The 27,585-nt window shown below is 47.7% G+C and overlaps 1 protein-coding gene across 4 annotated transcripts; it reads left to right on the forward strand.

Annotated features, from left to right (window-relative positions):
* Window positions 1-504: 504 nt before the first annotated feature.
* Window positions 505-26,217, forward strand: PRMT2 (protein arginine methyltransferase 2). 4 transcript variants are annotated; one of them, XM_055569889.1, is made up of 11 exons: window positions 505-626; window positions 1,832-1,928; window positions 7,492-7,599; window positions 8,258-8,440; window positions 12,078-12,239; window positions 13,145-13,309; window positions 20,471-20,646; window positions 22,433-22,562; window positions 23,354-23,490; window positions 24,829-25,000; window positions 25,649-26,217. In XM_055569889.1, the coding sequence occupies exons 2-11, from the start codon at window positions 1,890-1,892 to the stop codon at window positions 25,679-25,681; spliced, it is 1,305 nt and encodes a 434-aa protein (XP_055425864.1). In that variant the 5' UTR covers window positions 505-626; window positions 1,832-1,889; the 3' UTR covers window positions 25,682-26,217. The 4 variants fall into 4 exon arrangements, 3 of the variants coding, with proteins under 3 accessions (XP_055425864.1, XP_055425866.1, XP_055425865.1); XM_055569891.1 differs by lacking the exons at window positions 23,354-23,490; window positions 24,829-25,000; window positions 25,649-26,217 and adding an exon at window positions 21,378-21,472 and having other exon boundaries at window positions 22,433-22,540; XR_008710787.1 differs by lacking the exons at window positions 20,471-20,646; window positions 22,433-22,562; window positions 23,354-23,490; window positions 24,829-25,000; window positions 25,649-26,217 and adding exons at window positions 13,395-13,495; window positions 14,021-14,091.
* The last annotated feature ends 1,368 nt before the right edge of the window (window positions 26,218-27,585 follow it).

The following is a 27,585-nucleotide window of genomic DNA, read 5'->3' on the forward strand; positions in this document are numbered from 1 at the left end:
TCTCTAGGATTTTGACCACCTTCTTCTACTTTTCCAGCTCCAGCCACCCCCTGCCCTGGAAAGAATGACACAGGATTTACACTTCACAGTGTGGTTGCGAAGGTTACTGAAATTATTACAAGAAAAGCACAGGAAAGCTTTCCCGGTCCTGCTCCCGCGGAAACCAGCCATTTCTGTCACTCCCAGCCGGTTTCTGACCCCGGATCAGGACGTCGCCCACCCCCCGCCGTCTGACTCCCCGCCCCATGGGAGGCGAGCTCGAACACGAGCCGGCATCCGAGCGCAGAGCCCGAGCTCGCGCGACAACCGAAGGCGGGACCTCAAAACGAGTTTGCGCAGGGAGATCCACCTAGGACTGAGTCTTCTCCAGGATGCGCAGAAGCGCACGGCGCCTGCGCAGTTCAGGGCGTTGGCTCACTCTCCAGACAAGGGGATGGGCGTGGACGGTGGCGCATGCTCGCGGAGCCGGTTCCAGGGCGGGGCCTTCCACGGCGGGGTTGAGGGGACAGGGCGTTTACAGAGCGCCTGCGCGGGCAGAGGGCGGTGGCTTGGGTTCTTGGTGGGTGCTGGCTTCCACTCCTTTCCGGAGGTGTGGACGCCGACCTCAGCGGAGAAACGCAACTGAGGTAGGTTTCCCGTGGGCAGCTCGGGCGACTGGACCGCGCGTAAAGCTGGACATGCCAGGGGAGGGGGGAGTACTCTCCCGAGGTGTGCGTCAGCCGGCGCACCGAGGCCGCCGTTCTCCTTCCCGGGATCCCCGCGCCTTCCTGCTTCTGCTAGCCTCTGACCACGGGCTCGGCGCCCCGCCCACAAGGCCACGCCCCCATTAGCGTCACGCCCACGACGCCGCACCCTTTACCTCACTGCCCCGCTGTCTTCCCAACCACGCCCACAGTGCCCGCCCCTCCCACAGCCACGCCCACTTTCCCGTCTGTCCTTGGCATCTGGGATCACCCTCTCGGAGAGCAGGTCCCATTCTCTTCCCCCACTACCCATTCCGCTCTTGCATCACGCCCCGCCCCTCCCTTCATCCTCCCTTCCCCTATTTCTCTCTCTAGCCCACGGGCCACCTGCCCTTCAGGGCCCTATCCCCCAACCGTGTCCCGCCCCTTAGCCGAGCACCGCCCTATTATTCCGCCCCGCCCACCCTGTCCCCATCCATCAATACGGCCACACCTCATCTTCCGGCCCCGCCCCATACTGGCCTCTGTGCAGTTTCCAGTGAAAATGCAATGTATGTGTATTAGTATTTGTAATTATAAACGTCACAAAAACAAGTACTAGGTATTGACTGATAATATGAAGCACTCATTTCAAACGAGGAATTGCTGCGTAATTGAAAAAACACACATCCATCGCAGAGCACGATGTTAGTTACAGTGTCACTGAAAGAATAAGATTGAAACTGAAAAGAAAAGTCTCTGGGAGGTGCAGACCTTGGTTCCTGTTAGTGGAAACATTTTAAAGCCCCAGATAGGAAATTTTAATTGGAGTCACAGTTGTCAGGGTTCCAAGTTAAGGGTTGACATCAATTTATTGTTTTAAATTTGCCCAGTGATCTAACGGAAAGTAACAGGCTTTGGCCAATAAACAGTTAACACTTTGAAGGCTAGTGATGCAAATATACACTGTTTGGAGTTCATAAATTTTAAATGTTTTCAGTTGATTTTGTAAGAATTGTGCTTATAAATTTCATTTCTGTTCATTTTTCACATTCTTTACATTTCCTTCCATTTGGTAGAAGACCTTTTTCATGGACCTTAAAAGATAAGTGAACATTATGATGCAACATAACAAGCATTTTCTTATTCTCTCTTTTTTTAAAAAATAGAAATGAAGGGAAAAATGAAACATTAAAGCAGCAGTTATGTACAGATCCCAAAAGAACCATGGCAACACCAGGTGACTGCCCCAGAAGTGAGTTGCAGGTAATTTTGGTTCTGCTATTCGAGAATTTGTATTTAAAAACTGGGACCATTACAGAGAGTGGAGCTCACTCAGTCACGAAGTGATGGTGATTTCCTTGGACCTTGGAAGGTGGCCAGTAACCAGAGGCTGCTTAAACAGAGGAAATGCGCTGTGAGGTCACACAGGACATTCTGAAATTGGGCGTTGTAAACACCTCCCAGGAATCTAGGGTTCCATTTTTGGCACCTGAGCTGGTGAAGCAAGCACAGGTTTTTTTTAGTTGTTAAAAACATCCCAGACAGAATATGTTAGACACAGGTTGGATATTAGAAAAGATTTATATATTTATGCTTCTTTTCTGCTTGTAACATGTATCATTCAAGTTAACAGTAAAAAAAAAGTCACCTTAAATTTCAAGGAATGTTGATTATGTAAAATTAAAAAAACAGAATACTCTAATAAATAATGTTTTTTAAAAAACATTTTCATGTCTGTGATATCAATTTTGACATTTCTTTTTTTCTCTTTTCATTCTAATTATTGTTCTAAATTCATGTGGTTTTTATATATAGAAATTTTATTTGTAGTTGGATCATTTCACTTATCTGTTTCTTAAAATTATCATAAAATGTTTTAATTTTGTGGCTGTCTTAATTTTATTTTGAGAAATTAAAAAGTACTGGAACGTTTATAGAATCAGTTCAGTTCAGTTGCTCAGTTGTGTCCGACTCTTTGCGACCCTATGGACTGCAGCACACCAGGCCTCCCTGTCTATCACCAACTCCCAGAGTTTACTCAAACTCAAGTCCATTGACTTGGTGATGCCATCCAGCCATCTCATCCTCTGTCGTCCCTTCTCCTCCCGCCTTCAATCTTTCCCAGCATCAGGGTCTTTTCAAATGAGTCAGTTCTTCACATCAGGTGGCCAAAGTATTGGAGTTTCAGCTTCAACATCAGTCCTTCCAATGAATATTCAGGACTGATTTCCTTTAGGATGGACTGGTTGCATCTCCTTGCAGTCCAAGGGACTCTCAAGAGTCTTCTTCAGTACCACAGTTCAAAAGCATCAGTTCTTCTGTGCTCAGCTTTCTTTATAGTCCAACTCTCACATCCATACATGACTACTGGAAAAACCATAGCCTTGACTAGATGGACCTTTGTTGACAAAGTAATGTCTCTACTTATTAATATGCTGTCTAGGTTGGTCATGGCTTTTCTTCCAAGAAGTAAGCGTCTTTTTATTTCATGGCTGCAGTCACCATCTGCAGTGATTTTGGAGCCCTCCAAAATAAAGTCAGCCACTGTTTCCCCATCTATTTGCCATGAAGTGATGGGACCAGATGCCATAATCTTAGTTTTCTGAGTGTTGAGCTTTAAGCCAACTTTTTCACTCTCCTCTTTCACTTTCATCAAGAGGCTCTTTAGTTCTTCTTCGCTTTCTGCCATAAGGGTTGGTATCATCTGCATATCTGAGGTTATTGATATTTCTCCTGGCAATCTTGATTCCAGCTTGTGCTTCATCTAGCGTTTCTCATGCTATACTCTGCATATAAGTTAAATAAGCAGGGTGACAGTATTTATAGAATAATACTGCAAAAAATTACATATTACAGAGAAATGGAAACTTGCTAACATTTTGTCATATGTACTTCAGAATATAAGTATGTGTGTGTGTGTGTATATATATATATATGCATGAATGAAAAAACCATGAATAAAGTCTGTTCCCCAGTCCCATTCTTCTTCTTCTATCTCAAGGGCAAACACTGCTATGAATTATGAATTGATCTTTGTGTTTCTGGACCGTTTTTTATACTTTTATACTTTATGTAGGTATCTTTGAGCAATATATGATATTGTTTGTGTGTGCTTCTTAGAATTTACCCAAGTGGAGGAAATTTGAAATTTTCTGGGCTATCCAGAGTATGTTGCTTAATTTCCAGACATTTGGGAAATTTTATATTTTTGTTATTTACTTTTGGTTTTACTTAATGTTTGGTCTGAAAATGCAACATTTCAGTCTTTGGAAATTTACTCATGCCTGCTTTATGGTCTCATTGTAAGGCCTATTTGGCCTTACATTGGTCTCATTGTAAGCTTTATGGTCTCATTGTAAGACCCTGTTTGGCCTTGGATGTTGCATGTACACTTTCAGAGACTAAGTTATTCTGCAGTTGTGGGGTGTAGTGTCCAGTGTTGTCACTGTCAGATCGGTCATTTTTTTTCCCCCCCAAGTTTCTCACTTATGTCCAACTCTTTGCGACCCCATGGGGCTATATAGTCCATGGAATTCTTCAGACCAGAACACTGGAGTGGGTAACCTTTCCCTTCTAGAGATCAAACCCAGGTCTCCCACATTGCAGGCGGATTCTTTACTAGCTGAGCCACAAGGAAAGCCCAAGAATACTGGAGTGGGTAGCCTGTCCCTTCTCCAGAGGATCTTCTCCACCCAGGAATCGAACAGGGGTCTCCTGCGTTGCAGGTGGATTCTTTACCAACTGAGCTATCAGGGTGTCATCACCATCATATGGGTCATTCAGTTCAGTTCAGTTCAGTCGCTCAGTCGTGTCCGACTCTTTGCGACCCCATGAATCGCAGCACGCCAGACCTCTCTGTCCATCACCAACTCCCGGAGTTCACTGAGACTCAACGTCCATCAGGTCAGTGATGCCATCCAGCCATCTCATCCTCTGTCGTCCCCTTCTCCTCCTGTCCCCACTCCCTCCCAGCATCAGAGTCTTTTCCAATGATTCAACTCTTCACATGAGGTGGCCAAAGTACTGGAGTTTCAGCTTCAGCATCATTCCCTCCAAAGAAATCCCAGGGCTGATCTTTAGAATGGACTGGTTGGGTCTCCTTGCAGTCCAAGGGACTCTCAGGAGTCTTCTCCAACACCACAGTTCAAAAGCATCAATTCTTCGGCGCTCAGTCTTCTTCACAGTCCAACTCTCACATCCATACATGACCACTGGAAGAACCATAGCCTTGACTGGACGGACCTTTGTTGGCAAAGTAATGTCTCTGCTTTTCAGTATGCTACCTAGGTTGGACATAACTTTCCTTCCAAGGAGTAAGCATCTTTTAATTTCATGGCTGCAGTCACCATCTGCAGTGATTTTGGAGCCCCAAAAAGTAAAGTCTGACACTGTTTCCACTGTTTCCCCATCTATTTCCCATGAAGTGATGGGACCGGATGCCATGATCTTCGTTTTCTGAATATTGAGCTTTAAGCCAACTTTTTCACTCTCCACTTTCACTTTCATCAAGAGGCTTTTTAGTTCGTCTTCACTTTCTGCCATAAGGGTGGTGTCATCTGCATATCATTAGTATTGCTCAAATCTCTGGATTCTGTCTGATGTTTTGTCCATTTGTTCTGTCAACTACTGAGAGAGATGAGTTTCAAAAATCTCTGCTGTGATTGTGGATTTGTCTTTTTTTTTGTTACTTCCATTTGGATCTGTCACTTTTTGCTTCATATATTTTGAATCTCTGTTACTTGGTACATATGTTTAGGTTAGTATTTGTTTACTAGATTAGTTGACCCTTTTATTTTTATGAAGTCTCTCTTTTTACCTATTAATACTTCTTGCCTAGCATCTTCTTTGTCTTATATTAATGTAGCTGTACCAGCTTTCTTAACGGTTAGTGTTTGGATGGCACACAGACACATATATATCTATATTTTCAACTAGTCTAACTCTATATATTTAAAGAATTCCTCTTGTAAAGAGCCTGTAGTTGTGTCTTTTATTTTCCTCTTAGGTAATTTTTGCCATTTAATTAGAGTGTTCAGTCCGTTAACATTTAATATAATGAGTCTAACATCTTGTTGTTTGTTTCCTTTTTGTCACAGTTCTTCCTTTTTACCTTTTTCCATTCTTGCCTTTTAGATTAATAAAATATTTTCTATAATTCCATGTTATCTCCTTGATTAACTTTTTAGCAGTACCTTTTTATATCATTCTAGTGGTTACCCAAGAAATTATGTTGTGTATCCTTAACCTATCCCCATCTTTTTTTTTTTTTTTTGACCTCTTCACAACTAAGATCATGGCATCTGGTCCCATCACTTCATGGGAAATAGATGGGGAAACAGTGGAAACAGTGTCAGACTTTATTTTTCTGGGCTCCAAAATCACTGCAGATGGTGATTGCAGCCAGGCAATTAAAAGATGCTTACTCCTTGGAAGGAAAGTTATGACCAACCTAGATAGCATATTAAAGAGCAGAGGTATTACTTTGCCAACAAAGGTCCGTCTAGTCAAGGCTATGTTTTTTCCAGTGGTCATGTATGGATGTGAGAGTTGGACTATAAAGAAAGCTGAGCGCCGAAGAATTGATGCTTTTGAACTGTGGTGTTGGAGAAGACTCTTGAGAGTCCCTTGGACTGCAAGGAGATCCAATCAATCCATCCTAAAGGAGACCAGTCCTGGGTGTTCATTGGAAGGACTGATGTTGAAACTTAAACTCCAATACTTCGGCTACCTTGTGAAGAGTTGACTCATTGGAAAAGACCCTGATGCTGGGAGGGATTGGGGGCAGGAGGAGAAGGGGACGACAGAGGATGAGATGGCTGGATGGCATCACCGACTCGATGGACGTGAGTTTGAGTGAACTCTGGGAGTTGGTGATGGACAGGGAGGCCTGGTGTGCTGTGATTCATGGGGTCGCAAAGCGTCAGACACGACTGAGCGACTGAACTGAACTGACAATGTAAGAATCCTCCAAATTAGTTCCATTTACCAGCCCCTATGTTTGTGCTGTGTTGTAACATATTTTGCTTCTATATATGTTATAAACCCCACAGTAAATTATTACTGTGTCTCTGTACTATCAGAAGTCTTCTTTATAAAGTGTAAGTAATCGTGTTTCCCCACATATTTACCCTTTCTGGAGTCTTTACACATAGCACTCTGCAAAAGCTCAAGTCAGTCACCCCATGCGCTGCTGGTGAAGTACCTCACCCTTTATGGAAAGAACCTGACAAATGTTTGAATGAAAACTGTACCTGTATTTCAGGCATGTCAGTCTATCCCATAGAGATAAAATGTCATCGTGTCAGGATAAATGTGTGCAGATGTTTGTGGACATAGAGAAAGTCCATCAGTAAAGGATGACTGAAGACTCGGGCAGAATTCTGCTGTGTAATGTTAAGTAGCCACTGAACATTATAAGTTAGAGTTCTGCAGGTGGGGAGTTTTCCGCAAGGTATTATGTGAGTGAAAAAAGAAAAAAATTTTAAAAAGTGGCTGTGCAATCTTTGACAGAAAGCTATGTCAATAGAAAAAATAAACTGAGTGTGTATGTATGTACGTGTGCGGGCACAGGTGTGACATGAGCACGGAGAGGTGTGGGGACCTCCTGCTGCTCCATGCTCTACATGGACAATAGGCAGCTGAGGATAGGGGGTGGTGGGGAGCCAGTGGCAGCGAGAGTGGAGCTGAATGGGATGCGAGTGAGTGGAAAAGAATCGAGTAGAGAGATGAAGAGTGACAGAGACAGACAGAGATGGAGAGAGAGGCAAAGAGGAAGTGAGAGGAATGGCTGCCCCAATCACCTCCCTTTCTCCCTTGCTCTGATCAGGAGGAGGAGGACCCTACCACGCAGGCTGAGGAGGAGCACCTCCAGGGGGCTGTGCATCCAGAGGAGTTCGTGGCCATCGCAGACTATTCTGCCACCGACGAGACGCAGGTAGCCATGTGGGTTTATTCTTTGTGGGTTCAGCATGTTCAGTGGCAGGATTAGATGTCAAATTTGCAGAAGTCAGCAGATTGAAATAAAGAAGTATTCAGATACTTCACAGCAACAGAAGACCCACGAGTGACCCTTTCAGCCTAACAGATTCAGGTCCCAAGCCTGATGTGCAGGATCCTTGGGTGAGGAATGGGGTGGGGTAGGACGTACCTGCTTCACCTTCTGCTTTGAAACCCTTACTTGTAACCTATTTAGCTAAGGAAAATTGGGTGTAAAATAAAAACATCTATTTGAATGCAACTTTCTTTACTTTGTGATAGTAATTTCTTAGCGTAAGCCTCCAGCAACTGAATCCGCTACCACCTAGCTGAGTTACAGTGAACGGGCTGTTAGAAATTCTGTTCTAAGAAATTCAAGCTGTTCGAAAATGATTGATCTTTCTTGTTAAGGTCTGCTTTTGTTTCTTGTAGATTTCCACAGAAATCTCGAAATGCTAGTGTGATTTTCATGAAGTGTCAGTTGATGTCCTTCCCATTGACTCCTTACTGCAATTGCTGTGATTTGGGACCAGTGATGGAGGTTTATCACTGAGCCACAACTGAAATACAAACTGCAGGTTTTTCTTTAGTTTTCATTTCTATATATGTTTCTCTAGCTCAGCTTTTTGAGAGGAGAAAAGATCCTCATCCTGAGACAAACCACTGCGGACTGGTGGTGGGGCGAGCGTGCGGGCTGCTGTGGGTACATCCCGGCAAACCACCTGGGGAAGCAGCTGGAAGACTGGGACCCCGAGGATTCCTGGCAGGATGAGGAGTACTTCGGCAGCTATGGAACCCTGGTACGCCTCCTGCCCGCCCAGCCAGGCGCAGCTGCTTGCCACTCTCTGGTTTTAGGTTCTAACTTTAAAAATAATTTCCGGGCTTCAGCTCAACTGTTCAGAGTGGGGCCTGCAGATGTTTTCTTCAGCTCAGCTGCTCAGCTCTGCCATCCAAGTGCTGAAGCAGACTTAAAAATTTCAGTGAGCAGGTCTGCGTTCCAATAAAACATTATCTATAGACACTGAAATTTGCCTTCCATATGATTTCATGTGTCGTGTTTTTGGATTTTTAAAAACCATCTAAAAATGTAAAAGCCAATCCTGGCTTGCAGGCCATACAAAAGCAGGTGATGGACTGGATTGGCTGTAATGTACCAATTCCTGGTTTAGAGATACTGTCTGAGCAATGGAATTTTAAACTTTTCTCAGTGTTTAAAAAAAAGTAGTAAATTTTACTGTAAAAATAAAATGTAAAAGTTGTATAAATCAGTAGTTTTACCTATAAAGAACTAGCTTATTAGTTTGTTTTTTTCCAGTGTGAATAACGACCCAAAGTCCTATGGTCCAGACAACCCTGTTTATATTTTAGACTAAATAAAATAGATACTTGAATGACGAACGTTTCAAATACAGTAGATTCAGTCCTGTAAGGTTATAAGGCAACGTTAAAAGGTGTTGTTTGTGAATGTGTGTAGAAGTGGTGGGTCTGGAGATCAGGGACTGGATTCCCCTTAGAATTTGGATGATGGTTACCGGTAAAGGGGGTCCGTGTTTGGTGAGGCCAGGTGGGAAGGCCTGGGGTGCTGGCAGGCTTCCGAGTGGGTGTGGGTACAAGAGTGTTTGCACTGTTACTGTGTTGGGTGAAATCTACAGGTGCTTTTTAGTGTGCTTTTTTGTAGATGTGTATTCTCCATGTGTGTGTGCTCAGTGGTGTCCAACTCTCTGTGATCCCATGGGCTGTAGCCCATCAGGCTGCTTTGTCCATGGGATTTCACAGGCAAGAATACTGGAGTGGGTTGCCATTTCCCGCTCCAGGGGATCTTCATGACCCAGGGATCTTACCCTCATCTCTTGTGTCTCCTGCATTGGTAGACAGATTCTTTACCCCTGAGCCACCTGGGAAGCCCCCATCATATTGGAGCATTAAAAATGTTAAAGTAAATGAAAAACCACTGACGCATGTACATGCTTGTTGTTCAGTCTCAGTCACGTTCAACTCTTTGTGACCCCCATGGACTGCAGCATACCAGGCCTCCCTGTCCCTCACCAGCTACTGGAGTTTGCCCAAGTTCACGTCCTGTTGCTCAAATTCATGTCTAAATTCATACTATCCAACCATCTCATCCTCTGTCGTCTCCTTCTCCTGCCCACAGTCTTTCCCAGCATCAGGGTCTTTTCTAATGAGTCAGCTCTTTGCATCAGGTGGTCATAGTATGGGAGCTTCAGCATCAGTCCTTCCAATGAATATTCAGGATTGCTCTCCTTCAGGATTGACTGGTTTAATCTCCTTGCTATCCAAGGGACTCTTAGGCGTCTTCTCCAGCACCATAGTTCAATAGCATCAATTCTTTGGTGCTCAGCCTTTTTTATGGTCCAACTCTCACATCCATACATGACTATTTGGACCTTTGTTAGCAAAGTGATGTCTTTGCGTTTTAATATGCTGTTTAAGTTTGTCATTACTTTCCTTACAAGAAGGAAGCGTCTTCTCATTTCATGGTTGCTGTCACCATCCACACTGATTTTGGAGCCTAAGAAAAGAAAATCTGCCACTGTGTACATGCTTAGAGGTTTCCATCTAGTAAGAAAGAGTTAATGAGAAGATGAGGTCTGTCTCTTCTGTGAGATTTCTCCCAACAGCAGTGTAGATAGTCTAAGTCTAAGCCTAAGCTGCATCTGTTTTATTCTTTTAAATTTATGGAAAAGGAGTAGTCCCCATACACTGTTAGCACCTTTCTCACATAGCTGTGCTGCTTTGGAAGCCTGTTCTTTTCAGTAGCTCCAGTGTGTTGATTTTGAAAGGCTCATGTTTGCTTTTCATCATGCTAAGCGATGCTGTAGTGGATGTCCTCCTCCTTGAATCCTGCTCCTCTTTGCTAGATTCCCACTGGGTGGGTTTGAGGGGGATGTGTGTATGAGTTTTTCTGGGGTGGATCAAGCCAAGCCACCCGCCGGGAAGGTCGGCTGAGTGTACGCCTCCCAGCGGCGCAGAGGGTGCCTTTGCTGCAGGTCTTCACAGAAAAAGCTGCCAGCTGAAAAAGGATTTCCCATCTTAAAGGCAAAAAAACATGTATCTAGGTTTTGATTTGCCTTTTTAGCATTTTCATGGCCTGATGTGTTTATTTTTTGAAACTAATTTTATTACTGTTTTGTTGTGCTCCGCCTTTGCCCCTACCCCATTGGTTGGCATTTTAATGTGTTTTATGGAAAGTGTGTGTGAATTTAGGGAGGAGTGACATCTTTGTGGTGATACACCGACTCTCCTCATTTCTTAACCCTTGTGTTACGTCTCTTTAAGTTTTGAGGTTTTGATCATACTTGGTTGTGTACCTTTCTAGGTGAATCTGTAGATGTTTTTTGTGTATTATTGTAAATAGTCGGGAAAGTGTGCTGTTCAAATCTGTTGGATTAAGTTAGCTGATACTGTTGTTCATATCTGGGTCTCTTAAGATTTTCTACTTGTCAGTTACTGAGAGAAGGGTATGGAAATCTCTGACTGTAGCGGTGAATTTGTGTTTCTTGTTGCATTTCTCCTGGCTTTTGCTTTGTGCGTTTTGAAGCTCTGTTGTGGAGGCACAGGGGCCTTTAGCATTCTTATGTTCTCTGGCTGCAGTGGTTCTTGTGTTGACGTGGAGACTTCCCACCGCCCCCATCCTCAGTCGTCTGCTGTCCATGCCGTGACCTGATGCTGTTCGCTCTGAAGTGTATTGTATCTGAGGTGAATGCAACCACACCTCTTCCCTGGGTTCCATATCCTGGTTCTGACCTGCAGGCAGGACATCTGGGTCTCAACTTAGTTCACTTTGGTGGTCTCCCTCTGTCTGTCTGTCCCTGAGGAGCCATGGGCTTGCGAGGCCCACACAGGCTCCTGTTGGCGCTGACCTGGTCTGGGTTGCCAGGCCCCTGTCGCCACACCCCTACCTTCCAAGTGCTGCTCGGGCTGGGTCTTCTTGGGTGTGTGGGGACGGTGCTGGGGGTGCCCCCTCTATGGCTTCCTGAACTGTGTGGAGGAGCCCTGCTCTGCCTCCTTGGGGATGCATGCGATTCCCGTGGGGTGCCGTCACCTCCCGCAGCCTCTGCCGGTCTCGTCCATTCTCTCGTGGCAGATCTTGGCCATGTTGTGTCAGGTCAGGCATGTGGCCGCTTCTCCCATGTCCACCTCCGGGTCCACACCTGCTTCCTTGCTCACCTGACTCTTGGAGAGGTGCACCCCCCTGCATGGGAAGGGTTCCAGAAGCTTCTACCTCATTCCTTCACTGTCTACTCTTATTTGTGTCTGTTGGCATTTTTTTGGTCTTCTGATTTTTGCGTGTATTTTTAGGCATGGGGTGGTGTGGGGCTTTATGGGGGTCAGGTCAGGCTCTGATTGTCCAAAGTCAGAGCGTAGCATAGCACTAATGACAGGCAGTGATCCTTCCTTCACGTGTATTTCGTCTAGAAACTTCACTTGGAGATGTTGGCAGACCAGCCACGAACAACTAAGTACCACAGCGTTATCCTGCAGAATAAAGAATCCCTGAAAGACAAAGTGATTCTGGACGTCGGCTGTGGGACTGGGATCATCAGCCTCTTCTGTGCACACTATGCTCAGCCCAGAGCCGTGAGTAGGGAGCTTCTGAGCAGGGTCTTGGTGGCGCCTCCACTGCTTCGTGAAAAGGGCAGCGTGTTTCTGAAGGCTGAGCCTGCCAGAGGCCATACTGTGGGTCTGATGAGTCGCAAGCAGCACAGAGTGGAATAGGGTAGGGCAGTGAGGTGAAACCGGTGGGATGTTTTTGTGAAATGTCTGCTTCAGTTGCGTTAGAAACACGTGTATCCACGTGTCAGGGCTGGGCAGCTTGCGTAGACTGCTATCCTGGTGTCCCGGTGTCCTCCCGCCCCAAATGTGACCCTGCCAGGGTCAGGGTGGACCACTCTCTGGGACTCCTGCTGGGCTCTGGTCCTCTGCCATTTAAGGCCTGTCTGAGCTGAGCAGAGGTGCCCCTCTCAGTGGCCCCGAGGCAGGTGGATGAGGCTCACAAGTGGAGCCACAGCGCAGTGACTGCCCGAGTCCCGATCCTGCCAGAACCCAGACGTAGCATTCAGGACTTTTTAGAGCCTTGATTGGTAACTAGCTGCTGGTGGCCTCAAAGTCTGACTGTTGTCATTTGAGGGCCAGGAGTCTCCTATGTCGGTTACGGATTGTTGCTGTGTATATGGGAGCTAGGCCACTGGGCCTGACCCGGGACCCCTGGGGTGGGCAGCCCCTGTGGGTGCAGAGGCTCTGTCCACCTGCACGCAGCCCTGTGGCTGCCTTTTGGCAGAAGGTGGAGTCAGGGAGAGAGGCAGGCCCTCCCGGGGCTCCATCAGGGGGACGGGGTGGCCATCCACACTGGCCGCCGTCCAGCACGCTGCCTTCCCTTCTCTGATGCTGGTCCTGACTCTGCTGGTGACTTGGGCTCGGGGAGAGTGGCCAGCTGGCCGTGGTGTGGGGCTGAGGCACACATGGATGGTGTTTCTGTCTTGTAGGTGTTTGCGGTGGAGGCCAGTGAGATGGCCCAGCACACAGGGCAGCTGGTCGTGCAGAATGGCTTTGCTGATATCATCACCGTGTTTCAGCAGAAGGTGGAAGACGTGGTGCTGCCGGAGAAGGTGGACGTGCTGGTGTCTGAGTGGATGGGCACCTGCCTGCTGGTAAGGGGCCGTGGGGACGGCTGGGGTGGCTGCCCTGGGCTCTGGAATATTTGTGCATTATGATTAATTTTGACTTTTTCCTAAGGTGACATGTCAGTGATTTCTTGTGTGAACATTGGCTTGAATTTTTAACGGATTAAAAAAAAATGCCTTTATGGGAAATCTAAGAGTGAATGTATCTTTCTGGTGAGTGATTTACATAAATTTCTGTTCTCTTCGAGAACCGCGAATATCCAGTGCGTGATGTTAGGCTGTGTTTTCCGTGCTAGCAGAGCCTGTCTCCCCGCAGCTGGTCTGCCCCCTCTCTGTAGCCCCCCTGGTCTGCACTGGTGGCCAGCCTGAAGCCCAGGCTCTCCCAGGTTCCCTCCCCAGTCTCGCCTGGGTTGGGGTGAGAGGTTGCTGGTTTGCCCACCCAGCCCGCGCAGTGGTTTCTGAGCTCCCTAGCTCTCTGTGCTCCAAGGGCAGGTGAGAGGTGAGTGGGAGCCGGGCCTGCAGGTCTGTCTCCTTGGACCCTTGGCCCACCCCCTTTCTGGGACCTAAGATGTTACAGTGAAATGTGGTCTGAAGTTTAGTCTCTGTAAAAACCCAGAGAAGTGACGTATGGATGAAGGGGAGGGGGACACCACCGGAGTTTCCAGCAAGAAGTTTGTTTTAAATAGTAAGGAACTAACTAATATGAACAATAAGAATGTTGGTCCTCACTTCTTACAGATTGCAGAGATTTGGGAAAGTGACAGCAAATGACACTGAGCCTTAAGATTTCTGTCTGGATGATTTATCTATTGTTGAAAATGAGGTATTGGAGTCCCGTACAATTATTGTATTGTGCCTATTTCTCTTTTCAGATCTCTTAATATTTTCCATATGTATTTAGGTATTCTGCCTTTTGATGTTTTAATTGAGCATTTTATATGACTCCGTTTTCTCTCCTTTCTTAGCGTATCAGTTATACTTCTGTTTTCCTTTTTTTAATTGGTTGCCCTACAGTTTCCAAGGGCTTCCCTGGTGGCTCAGTGATAAAGAATCCACCTGCTGTGCAGGAGATCCAGGTTCAGTCCCTGGGGTGGGAAGATCCCCTGGAGAAGGAAATGGCAACCCACTCCAGTCTTGTGGCCTGGGAAATCCTACAGTCCATGGTGGGTTGCAGAGTCGGTCATGACTGGGCACAGAGAACAACAGTTTCCAATATATACTTACAGCGGATTCACGTCTGTTTTTATCTAACACTGTGAAGATTCATGGGTAGTGTGAGTTCTTTATGAAAACAAAATAATTCAGTCCCTTGTATGAGCATTTTTATTCATTTTGTTACACGTAAGCATAAATACACATACATGGTCAGGTACTGTGTTGCTGTTATTTTGGACACATTGTTAGATTTGTTAGATTAAATTGTTAGATTAATTAAGAATGGGAAAAACAAAAGTTCTAGTTTTATCTTTACTTATTTCTCTTTTAGTGCTTTCCTTTCTTTATGTAGATCTGTGTTTGATCTACAGGCAGACCTCAGAGAGAGTGCAGGTTCGTATCCAGACCACCATGATAAAGCACGTATTGCAGTAAAGCAAGTCACACAAATACTTTGGTTTCCCAGTGCATAGAAAGTTATGTTTACCTTATACTGTAGGGTGTGCAATAAGGGTTATATCTAAAATAACAATGTACATATATTAATTAAAATACACATTATTGCCTAAAAATGCTAACTATCATCTGAGCCTTCAGTGAGGTCTATCCTTTTGCAGTAGTAACATCAAAGATCCTTAATCACAAGGACTTCCCTGACAGTCCAATGGTTAAGGAACTGTGCTCCCCACGCAGGGGCCCAGGTTCAATCCCTGGTCAGGGAACTAAGATCCTACATGCAGCACAGGGTGGCTTAAAAAAACACACACACAACAGAAAACCAAGAAATACGTTAAATATTTCACTCCACTCTCTTCTTGCTTTCAGGGTTTCTGAGAATTCAGGTGAAACTTTATCTTTGTTCCTCAGTAGGTAGGTGTTTTTCCCCCAGCCTCTCTCAGGACTTTATCTTCTGAGTCTCTATAGTTGGAAGATGACATGCCTCTTCATACTCCCCCCCCTCCCTCCACCCCCCAACCACACACTTATCCTGCTTGGTGTGCTCTTCACGCCTGGATCTGTGGGCTTGTGTTTGACATTGTTGTTTACTTGCTCAGTCGTGTCCAACTCTTTGTGACCCTGTGGACTGCAGCACGCCAGGCTTCCCATCACCATCTCCCGGAGCTTGCTCAAACTCATGTCCATCGAGTCAGTGATGCCATCCAACCATCTCATCCTCTGTCATCCCCTTCTCCTCCTGCCTTCAATCTTTCCCAGCATCAGGGTCTTTTCCAGTGAGTTGGCTCTTCACATCAGGTGGTCAGCATATTGGAGCTTCAGCTTCAGCAACAATCCTTCCAAAGAATATTCAGGTTTGATTTCCTTGCTGTCCAAGGGACTCTCAAGAGTCTTCTCCAACACCACAGTTCAAAAGCATAAATTCTTTGGCACTCTGCCTTCTTTATAGTCCAACTCTCACATTCATACATGACTACTGGAAAAACAATAGCTTTGACTGTTCGGATGTTTGTTGGCGAAGTAATGTCTCTGCTTTTTAATATGCTGTCTAGGTTGGTCATGGCTTATCTTCCAAGGAGCAAGCATCTTTTCATTTCATGACTGCACTCACTGTCCACAGTGATTTTGCAACCCAAGAAAATAAAGTCTGTTACTGTTTCCACTTTTTCCTCTTCTATTTGCCATGAAGTGATCAGACCGGATGCCATGATCTTAGTTTTTTGAATGTTGAGTTTTAAGCCAGGTTTTTCACTCTCCTCTTTTACCCACATCAAGAGACTCTTTAGTTCTTCTTCGCTTTCTACTGTTAGAGTGGTATCATCTGCATCTCTGAGGTTGTTGATATTTCTCCCAACAATCTTGATTCCAGCTTGTGCTTCATCCAGCCCAGCAATTTGCATGATGTACTCTGCATAGAAGTTAAATAAACAGGGTGACAATATACAGCCTTGTCGTACTCCTTTCCCAATTTTGAACCAGTCAGTTGTCCTACATAAGGTTCTAACCACGTGTAGGGAAAGAGCAAATTAGCCAAGATGGCGTGGTCAGGGTCTTGCGTCCCACGTTTTGTAAATACATGGTTTTGTAACAGTGGAGATCACTCACAGCACTGTGCGTGCACATGATGTTGTACTGCTTGGTCATGGACCACTTTTGTTCTGGAAACATATATAAGCCCCACCTGAGAAATCCCCCTTTGCCACTGCACCCACCATCAGAGAATAAACACACGTCTGCAGTCCCTATGGCGCCTCGAGTTTTCTTCCAACCTCCCTGCTCGTGCCTTACCTACCCTGGGTTCAGCAAACAGTGTGAACCATGTAAGACACCACGTAAGGTTCTAATACCGCCGTGGTTTTCTGTACCCTCCTTCGGTGGACCACGTTTTGTCAGAACTTTCCACTATGACCCATCCATCTTGGGTGGCCCTGCATGGCATAGCTCATAGCTTCATTGAGTTACCCAAGCCCCTTCACCATGACAAGGCTGTGATCTGTGAACGGAGTTGACATGAATTTGGGGAAATTCTCAGTCATTTTTTTCAACTATTTCTTCTCTTCCCACCTCTCATTCTTCTCTTGATATTTTTGTTCTGTGTCTGTTACACCTTTTGTGTTCTGTAGCCCTTCAATGTGTTCCCTTTTTCAGCCTGTTTTATTTTGCTTTTCAGCTTTGGCAGTTTCTGTTTTCATTTCCTCAAGCTCAGGCTTGTTGCTCAGCTGAGAGTCCTTACTAACAAGCCCATCAAAGGCATCCTCCACTTCTGTTACATTGTTTTGCTCTTGAGCATTTATTTTTGGTTCTTTCTAAGAATTTCCATTTCTCTGTTTACATTGCCCATCTGTTTTGCATGCTGTCTGCTTTGTCCATTGGAGCCCTTAGCATATTAATCATAGTTGTTAAGTTGATAATTACAGTTGCCTACTGTGTCTTCCTTTGTGGCTCAGTGGTAAAGAATCTGCTTGCAATGCAGGAGACCTGGGTTGGTAAGATCCCCTGGAGAAGGGAATGACAACCCACTCCAGTATTCTTGCCTGAAGAATTCCATGGACAGAGGAGCCTAGGGGGCTGCAGTCCATGGGGTCACAAGTAGTCTAACACAACTGAGTGACTAACACTTTCACTGTGTCTGAATCTGGTTCTAAGGTTTGCTGTGGCTCTTGTAACTGTTCATATATCTTTTTTTCCTGATAGCCAGGTGTGATGACTGGATAAAGGGTCTGTGTAAACAGGCCTGTAGAGATTTGATGGTGAGATATGGAGGGGGTTGCTTTGGGGTCTCAGTGTTGAGTGATCCTGGGCCTCTGGACTGTGAACCCCACAGGTGCTTCTCAAGTTTTCTCCCCTTTTAGGTGGGACAGGATCGCCGGAGGGTGCTCGAGTTGGATAGTATTCTTTCCCCAGCTGGTTAGGCTCTTAAGTAGTCTCTCCTGAGGGCAGACCATGTTAAGAAAAACAGAATACTCTGGTGTATTTCCAGTGGTTTCTTTTGAGCTTGTGAGAAGCACTGGGACTTTTCTCTGGTATTTACTGTGGGGACCCCGTGATGGGGCCTGCCTGGAGTCTTGGCCTCACTTGTCCACATTGAGCCCCAGCAGCCTGTCAGCCTCGGTTCAGCTTCCTCCCTGGCCCTGGTTCCAGGGATGTTTCTGCTCTGGTGAGTTGCGATTCCCTGTGCAACTGTTCCTTGACTTACAGTGAGGCTGCATCCTGACAAACCCGTCCTAAGTTGAAAATACCAAAATCCAAAACGCATGTAACACAGCTCAGCTCTCGAACATCACAGCTGAGCCTCATTGTCTTAGATGTGCTCAGAGCACTCCCACTTGCCTACAGCTGGGCAAAATCATAACCAAAGCCTGTTGAAAACGAGTGTTGAATGTCTCATGTAGTCGACTGAATACTGTCCTGAAAGGGAGAGGCTGTCAGTGTGTGGACCGTTCATGCTCATGATCGCATGGCTGATGGGCGCTTGGCCTGTGTGGCACATGGGTGTTGCACTGTGTATCACTAGCTGGGAAAAGATCAAAATTCAAAGCATAGTTTTTACTGAATACCTATTGCCCTGTCATGAAGCTGAACCATCGTAAGTCATGGACTGTCTTACGGGCCTCTCAGTTTTTCCAATTTGAGGGTGGCCATTTACTCTGTGACCTAGTTTCTCTTAATGGACTTTAGAAGAGTTGTTGACTTTTCAGTTCAGCTTTTTACTTGTTAGGACAGAATGGCCACTTCCCCCAGGGCAGGAATGAAGCAGGAAGGGGTGCTCCCCTGTTCCTACTTAACATTGTCCTGGGAAATCTAACCATTGCAAGAGAGAAGGAAGAAATGGGAGCTAAACAGAATGAAGGCACAGGAATAAACCCTGTTCTCAGACAATGTGATTGTTTTTGTAGAAAATGCCAAGGAATCTCCAAAAACTTTCCTAGACTAGTGAGCAAGTTTAAGACGATCATGGAGCACAGAGTCAGCATACAAAAGGCAGTCACATTTTTATACACTAGCACCGTTCATGACTAGTTACAGTGACTCCAGAATGATGACACTTGGGAAAACATATGCAAGTTCCGGATGCTGACTCCACGTAATGCTGACCCACACGCATCGTTCATGAGCTGGAGACGGCCTTGTAAAGATGCCCCTTCTCTCCAGGTTCATCTGTAGATTTAATACAATTCCAATAAAAATTCAAGCAGGATTTTTTTTGTAGATACAGATAAGTTTATTGTAAAATTTATGTGCAGTGTAAATAAACTAGCCCTGGAGAAGAAAATGGCAATCTACTCCAGTATCATTGCCTGGAAAATCTCATGGACAGATGAGCCTGGCAGGCTGTAGTCCATGGGAGCACAAAGAGTCAGACATGACTGAGCACAGGCAGGCTAGAATAGCTGATACAGTTTAAAAAAGATATTTATTTGGCTGTGTCAGATCTTAGTTGGGGATCTTTGTCATGGCATGTAGGATTTTATTTCCCTGACCAGGGATGGAACCTGGGCCCCCTGCATTAGGAACGCAGAGTCTTAGCCACATAACCACCAGGAAAATGCCACACTTTTTAAAAGAAGAACGAAATTGGAAGAACTATACTACCTGACTTTAGTATAAAGCTGTGGTGGTCAAGACTGTGAACCTGGTGAAGTGACAGATATGTAAGCCAGTGGAACAGAATGGATAGTAGATTCCTACAAATGTGGTCAACTGATTCTTAACAGAGGAACAGAGTTAATTTAATGAAGAAAAGATAGTCTTTTCAACAAATTATATTGGAAGAGTTGGCCATCCATAAACCAAAAAAAGCTTCAACTTTAAGCCTCATACCTCATCTTGAACAATGAACTTAAAATTGATTATATCTAGTTGCTTAAATATAAAACTGTAAAACTTTTGGAAGAAAGTTTTAGAAAATGTTCATGATTAGTCAAAGGGTTTTTTGACTCCAAAAGCATACTCTATTAAAAGAAAAGATAAATTGGACTTCATCAAAATTTAAAAGTCTGCTCTGTAAAAGACAATGTTAAGAAAATGAAAAAAGGCCAACTAGGAGAAAATATTTGCAACTCACATGTGCACCCTGAGCATGTGAAGAATCCTCAGAATTCAACACCCCTGAGGGGCTCCTGGGGCTCTTGCTGCTTTTGACATGAGGGTCACGTGACCTCTGTGGCACTCCTGCTTTGCTGTTCCACATTTTTGAGAAGTGACTTCAGTCAACCTAAAGGGTGGTGAAAGTTCTGAGAATACCTCAGACCAGAGTGATACTGTTTGAGAGTTAAGACCCCAAAACACTTACGGTGACAGCTGTCTCCTGGGTGGGCAGGGTGGGCGAGAGGGCAAGTTCCCTGACCGTTGGCTGTGCCCAGTTCTGAGGAGCAGTGTGGGCCAGTGGGCTTAAACCCAGGCTGTGACTGAACTCGGTGACCACTGTGGTGACGGTGGAAGAGAAGCCCTCTGATGAGCTGGCAGCTCGTCCTGTCTGTGACGGTCCCCGGGATATGAGTGCCATGGCGGGGGCAGGGGGGTGGGAGCAGACACCATCTCAGTCACTGTGTCTCCTGTGTGCCTCCCTCCACGCAGTTTGAGTTCATGATCGAGTCCATCCTGTATGCCCGGGACGCCTGGCTGAAGGAGGACGGGGTCATCTGGCCGACCACAGCCGCCCTGCACCTGGTGCCCTGCAGCGCCGACAAGGACTACCGGAGCAAGGTGCTCTTCTGGGACAATGCCTATGAGTTCGACCTCAGCCCTCTCAAGTGAGTGTGGGGCTCCTGGCCTCCAGGGCACAAACCCTAAGCCAGACCTTAACCCCAGTGAGTGCCCTCAGGCGAGCGTGGGGTTCCCGGCCTGTGGGACCGAACCCCAGGCCAGACCCGAACCTCAGTGAGTGCCCTCAGGTGAGCGTGGGGCTCCCGGCCTGTGGGACCGAACCCCATGCCAGACCCGAACCTCAGTGAGTGCCTTCAGGCGAGCATGGGGCTCCCGGCCTGTGGGACTGAACCCCATGCCAGACCCTAACCTGAATGAGTGCCCTCAGGCAAGCGTCAGGCTCCCGTGCCTGCAGGGGCACAGGCCGCAGGGCTAGAAAACCTCACCGCTGGGAGTCCAGTTTGTTCACATGATTGAGAAGTCTGCCTATTGCCTTACCGGCCTTTAAGCTGATAACAGAATTGAAATGGCCTGTTTATAAGGCCCCAAACATGATAGGAAACATAAGGTAATGTGGGCCATTAAAACAGATGATCCCATTAAGAGCCAAGAGTGTTTAATAAGGGTCGGAAAATGTGTTAGTGGAGTCCCTGCTGGCCTTTGTCACAGAAAGCAGTGCCCCAGAGTCTGTGGTGGCTCTCCTGGTTCCTGACTTACGGTCATGCCTGTGGCAGAGCTTCAGGTTTTGACACAAAAGGTCTCCTCACAAGGGCCTCCCGTTTCTCACATTTCCTCCTAGAGAAGGATGATGTGTATATATGGCTGCCTCCCCTCCTAGGGTGCCAGGAGGCAGGCAGGGGAGGCCTCGCAGTTGTCCTGGGGCCAGGGAAGGGCCCCTCATCAGAGATGGCTGCTCACCTACCAGATGACCAGGTAGGGCTTGGCAGTAAAATGGGGGCCTCTGGGCCTTTCTGTTTTTTATTAAAAACTCAAAAAAAAAAAAAAAAAAAAAAAGCAGAGAAGGCAATGGCACCTCACTCCAGTACTTTTGCTTGGAAAATCCCATGGACGGAGAAGCCTGGTGGGCGGCAGTCCATGGGGTTGCTAGAGTCGGACACGACCGAGCAACTTCACTTTCACTTTTCACTTTCATGCATTGGAGAAGGAAATGGCAGCCCACTCCAGTGTTCTTGCCTGGAGAATCCCAGGGACGGGGGAGCCTGGTGGGCTGCCATCTCTGGGGTCGCACAGAGTCGGACACGACTGAAGCGACTTAGCAGCAGCAGCAGCAGCAAAAAAAAAGAAAAAAATATCAGTGTAGAGGTATGGAATCTTCCCTCATGTGTTGAATCGTCGTATTCTCAACCCAAATCCGAAAGTGAGTGGAGAGGGGAGTCCCCGACAGCGGCTCTGTGGTTCGTGCAGGACTGATGTGGCGGGAGCGAGGGAAGGTCTGGAAAGGGCAGGGGGCTTCTTGTGTTGCCTGGTGTTAATGTCTGGTAAAGTGACCAGGGAGGGCAGAGGAAGCTCTGAGCAGGGCCTGCAGTGTCTGGAACAGGGCGCTGTGAACTGGGCGTGGGAGGACTGTGGCCGTGCATTTCCCAGGGACGTTGGTTGGCTCCTTGGAGGAGACGTGTTCTCTCGCACCATTCACTGAAATTTAATTTCCTGTGGCTTCCGTGTCCTCTGGGTGTGTCAGTGGGACACAGAAGGATGTGCCTGTGGCTCCCATTCTCGGCCACTGCCCACCAGAGCCGGCCTCCTCGGCCCTGCCTTTTGCTCTCGGGGGTGCAGACAGTGAGTTAGGATTCCTGCTAACAGAGGAGGGAGCGAGACAGCCTGAGATGGGGGCTACGTCATCTCAGGTGCTGAGCACTTACTTTATCCCCCCAGATCTTTAGCAATTAAGGAGTTTTTTTCGAAGCCCAAGTATAACCACATTTTGAAACCGGACGACTGTCTCTCTGAGCCATGCACCATATTACATTTGGACATGAGAACCGTGCAGGTCGCCGACCTCGAGGTGAGGAGACATGACCCTTCCTTCCTTCCCCACGTAATCATTCAAGTAAATGAGTTAGATGTGTTGCTCTTGATTTTCCCACATTCTTTTTAATCTATTCTGATTTTGTTTTTAGTATTTTTAGGTTATTTTCTTTATAGCTAACCTCTTTAACATCTTCAGTTATTTTTAGATTTATGTTTCATATTCTCAGCTTGTTCAAATACAGATAAATTACGTGTCATGATAGGATTTGGATTAAAATTTTTTCCTAAGTTTTTTTTATCTCCCACCGATGACAAAATTCTTAATTCTCTTACTTACCATTTGTGGCCATGAGGCGGCATGTGTGGATTCTGGACAACCCCGTTTTAAGGGGTCCCTCCAAAGCAGACGGACCCTCTTATGGAGCTTACAATACAAAACCATGTGCAGACTAAACCTGAGGCTGCAATTCATTTGGGGATCATAGAGACTCAATCTGGAATTTCCTGTTTATACAGAGAATTGAGGAAATGTCCTGCTTGGATATGGGGACAGAAAATCAGGACAATGAGACCTAGATTGCTCCAGACCTTTCTGATTGTCTGCAGCGTTTAAGTTGCAAGTTGTAACGTTTCCTTTCTCTGGGTTTTTGACATGTTTGGCTAAATTAGCAAGTTACAGATTTGTGCCGTAGCTACTGAAGTAGGCAGTGTGGCTGCCCGGGGTGGTGGTGTGGGTCTTGGATGGCCATGTGGAGGTGGCCGCAGCCCATGGGTCCCGTGCGCCCAGGGCCTGCACCCACTTCTCACCTGTTGCCTTGAACACAGATGATGAAAGGGGAGCTGCACTTTGACATACAGAAGGCAGGCATGCTGCATGGATTCACAGCCTGGTTCAGCGTCCAGTTTCAGAACCTGGAGGAGGACGAGCCACAGCTGGTGCTGAGCACTGGCCCGCTGCACCCGTGAGTGTGCCACCCCACTCCCACCGTGGGTCACAGAGGAGGCCTGACGGAGTCACGAATGTAAAGAGCTAGACATGTCACAAGTGGACCCAAATCTCTCCAGACCTGGCCGAGTGCGAGGCCAGGCATGTGAGTGGTGCATGGGTGCTGGGCAGGGCTGTGTGTGGAGGTGAGTCCGGGTCGCCTTGGCCCCTGCACAGGTAGGGGAGCCCCTGATGCCCTGGATGGTCAGCCTCCACCTTTTCTCCGTGGCCCCACTGCTGCTGCAGCTGAGTTCCAGGGGCTTTTCCTCTGACTCTTGGAGAAGGCGGATGTTTCCTGAGATACGATTTTCATGTAGTAACATTTCAGAGCTGCACGCCTGCCCCTGCGTGTGGGGATGCAAGCTTGTGTTGTCTGTCTGTGGGGCTGGACGCAGCAGGCCCTGGAGCACTGCCTTCACGTGGGGACTCCACTTCCTTCCACATGACCCTGCTACTCGCCTGTACCTTGTGGTTGGCAGAAGTGAGCACGGCCTCAGGGAGGGTGGCGGCCACCTGGGTCAGACCCCACTGTGGCCTTTGGGCCGGGGAGGACCTGGGCATCCTTTGTGAACGTTGAGCAGGAGGAGGAGCTGAATGGCCAGAGTGGACACCAGCTGGGCCTCCTCCCAGACCCGTGAACCGGGTATGCCTGACGTTTCCCACTCGAGCGTTGGGTGGGGATCATCCACACTCAGGTGGTATGGGGGTGGGGATGAGGGGACATGTGGGCTGCGGAAGGGAGACCACCACTGTGGCTGAGATGGGGTGCCTGTGCATCAGAGAGAATGTGACAGAAGAGCAAGAGGCCACAGAGAACCTTAGTGCTGGGTGTGACTGGGCGCACACCAGGCACTCGTGTGTCCGAGCCATGGAACTTGCAGAGTTTGGGGTGTCCCTGCTTGCCCAATGCTGCACTTGTCTTGCTCACACTCAGCCAAATTCAGAGAAGTGATGACTTCTTTTGGGCATGATTTCATGAGTGTGAATCTCTCTCTAACTGCACGAACTAGGACTGTGGGAGTCACAGTTCAGGGTCGGTGGCTTTGGGCAGGCACTGCTGTGCCAGCTCATGGAGGCTGGGTTGACCCAGAGAGGGGCCAGGACCTGTGTCTGGCCACATGCACTCGTGGCCTCTCTACCTCAGGTACCAGGGAATCTGAGCAGCATCCAACAGCTGCATCCACCCACCTCCCCGCCCAGGTCGTGACCCCACCTGGGTCCTGTGCAGCCGTCTGATCCCAGGGCGGAGGTGTGGGGGGTCCCATGGCCTCCCCAGAGGGGGCAGGCTTAGATGGCCCCACACCCTGTCTTGCAGCACCACCCACTGGAAGCAGGTGCTGTTCATGATGGATGAGCCCGTCCCCGTCCTCGTGGGAGACATGGTCACGGGCGCAGTGGTGTTGCAGAGGAACCCTGTGTGGAGGCGACACATGTCTGTCACCCTGAGCTGGTCCATCACTTCTGCACAAGACCCTACGTTGCAGAAAGTAAGATATGTAGCTCTAGAGTCTTGTGCTCTGATGCTGTCTCAAAGGTGGCGGGTCTGTGGTGGTCACAGTGGTGGGTGCCTGTTCCCACCCCAGCAGACTCTGTGCCGGAGCTGGTCTGGGTTGTTTCTCTAATCCTCATGGCAGGAGGTGGACCCTCCCGTTCACAGGAAGCAGAGGTGCAGGAAGCTAAGTTCTCCCTGTGAGACTCGGCTGGTCAGTGAGAACAGAGACCAGGAGACTCCGGGTGCAGAGGGAGCCGAGGGCTGGGCCAAGTGCGGCCTTGCTCACAGCGTGTGCCTTGCCATGGCCGCCGTGGATGTGTGGTGGAGCCGTGTCCTGGCTGAGGCTGCAGTTTGAGGCTGCAGTGAGCATGGCTGGCGGGGCCTTGTGGCTCATGGCTCACAGAGGCCACTGAGACTCCTCTTCCTCACTCAGGTTCACGCAGGAGAGAGAATAATCAAGCAGACCATTTTGTGCTTGGCTTTATGCTGAAAGTTGAAATGCTTGTCATTAAAAGAAAAGCCTTCACCTGAATGCCAGCCTCTTGTCCAATACTAAATTATTATTAGGAAATACTGCATGTTAATGAAACTGACGTGATTTGCTGTCTGATTGGTTTGTTTTCATTTCCTCTGTCTTTCTCAGGTTGGGGAGAAAGTCTTTCCCATCTGGAGATGACAGAGCAGCTCTGTGGGGGATGTCCACTGCATCTTGGGGGACATACGTGACTCTGAGGAGTCACTCCTGGACGGATGCGTGTCCTGAGAAAGCCATGGACTTACTCCCGGATGGGGTGGTGACTCCCTCACCCACGGGCTCGGGGCTTCAGGGGCCTCCCCATATGCCCGGCGCCACGGGGCCCACCCTCACCATTGTCACTGCCCTGCCTGTCCTGAAACCTGGGCTGTGTTTCCAGTGTCCACTGTGGTTAGTTGGTGGCCCACTCCCTCAGCCAGGCCAGTCCTGAGCTCACAGGATATGCGTGTCCACCCTGTGCTCTGAAGGTGGCTGTCATGCATCGTGTGTGCGTGTGTCCTTCCCGCCCTTGGCTCATCGCTCAGCTCACGGATGTGGGGTCCCAGATCGTCGCAAGAGCTGGAGGTGCGATGCATGTGGTGGGGCCCTGCATGGGGTAGTCCACTTGTAGAGACGTCTTCCAGATAAGTTATGGGTCAGCACATAGGACATGCTCAATAAATATTTTTTAATAAATGAATGTCGGTGTATATCCTGTTTCTATGCACATAACGTTATTTTTTCAGAAGCATGGATCACATTATGTGCATTGCTTTATAACCTTTTTTGGTGTGTGTGATTTTGATTTTTAGTTAACGTTTTATTGAAATATAAATTATATACCCCAAATTGCACAAGTCATGAGTATACAGATGGATGAAGTTTCACAAAGTAGGCACATGTGTAACCAGCCCTCAGGCCAAGACCCTTCAGCACGCTGGCGGCCCCCAGTGCGCCTCCCACCCCCAACCACCGCTAAGGGTGGTGCCGGCTTCTGTGACCAGAGACTTTAGCCTGGCTTCCAACATTGTGTGAATGGGATTGTACATTGTGAACTTGCTGTAGGCTGAATGTTTTATGTCCTCCCGAAGCTCCTGTGTTGAAAACGAATCCCCAATAAGGTGTTGTTAGGATGATTCCATCATGAGGATGGAGCCCCATGAATGTATTTCATGCCCAGAGGTCCAGAGGCAAAAGGCCTATTTTGCTGTGACCCATGGAATCACACAAGTCTGTCCTTCTTAAACTCAGTGATAGGATGGGGGCAAGACAGACACTGCTGTTCTGATGGGAGGTTGGAAGCAGTCAGACAGTGAGGGGTCCCAGGCACGTCCAGACACAGCAGAGTGAGTCCAGACACAGCAGAGTGAGTTCCATCAGCTCGTAAGGCTGGACAGGAATCCTCTGGTTTGATGCTCTGCCTTCCAGGCCCACTGGGTGGCAGTAACCCTTCTGCTCCAGCCACCCAGTCAACTCGCTTTGACAGTGCCACCCCCGAGACCTTGGGCTGTGTCATTCCAATGAAACCAGAGAGATACCCCTCCTTCCCGCCCTGTGAAGGGGAAGCAGCCTTACCTCACCTGAGCAGGGGGTTGGGGCGCGGGGATTGGGGGCGGTGGGTGGTAGCAGTGGCAGCCCTGGTGACCCTGAGTCGCCGCTGGGGGTCACTCTTCCCTTTCTTTGAAGGAGAATGATGTTTGCAGCTGAGCCAGTCTGTGCTGTCAAATCCAATGGTTGATGCCTTTTTCTTCTTGCTTTAATATTTGCGCTTTGTCTTTGGTTTCAGCTGTTTTAGTACATTGTTTCTTGGAGCTCCTTGAATCTGTGAGCTGATATTGTTTGTCAGTCTTAGGAAATTCTGGTCCATTCTTACTTTACATGTTTCTGCACTACTGTCTGTCTTGTGTGTATGAAGTTGTTGACACATTTGTTGGAAAGTGTTCGCTGGCCCCATGTGACTGATGGTCATCCTGCCTGCTTTCTGCTGACCCCCTTTGCCTCCCAGTCTTGTCTTCTGCTGCATCTGATCTTGGACTCCCCGGCACTTCCCTGGCGTCAGTCCCGGG

Source organism: Bubalus kerabau, chromosome 2 (assembly GCF_029407905.1).
Source record: "Bubalus kerabau isolate K-KA32 ecotype Philippines breed swamp buffalo chromosome 2, PCC_UOA_SB_1v2, whole genome shotgun sequence".
In the NCBI taxonomy this organism is placed as follows: domain Eukaryota; kingdom Metazoa; phylum Chordata; class Mammalia; order Artiodactyla; family Bovidae; genus Bubalus; species Bubalus kerabau.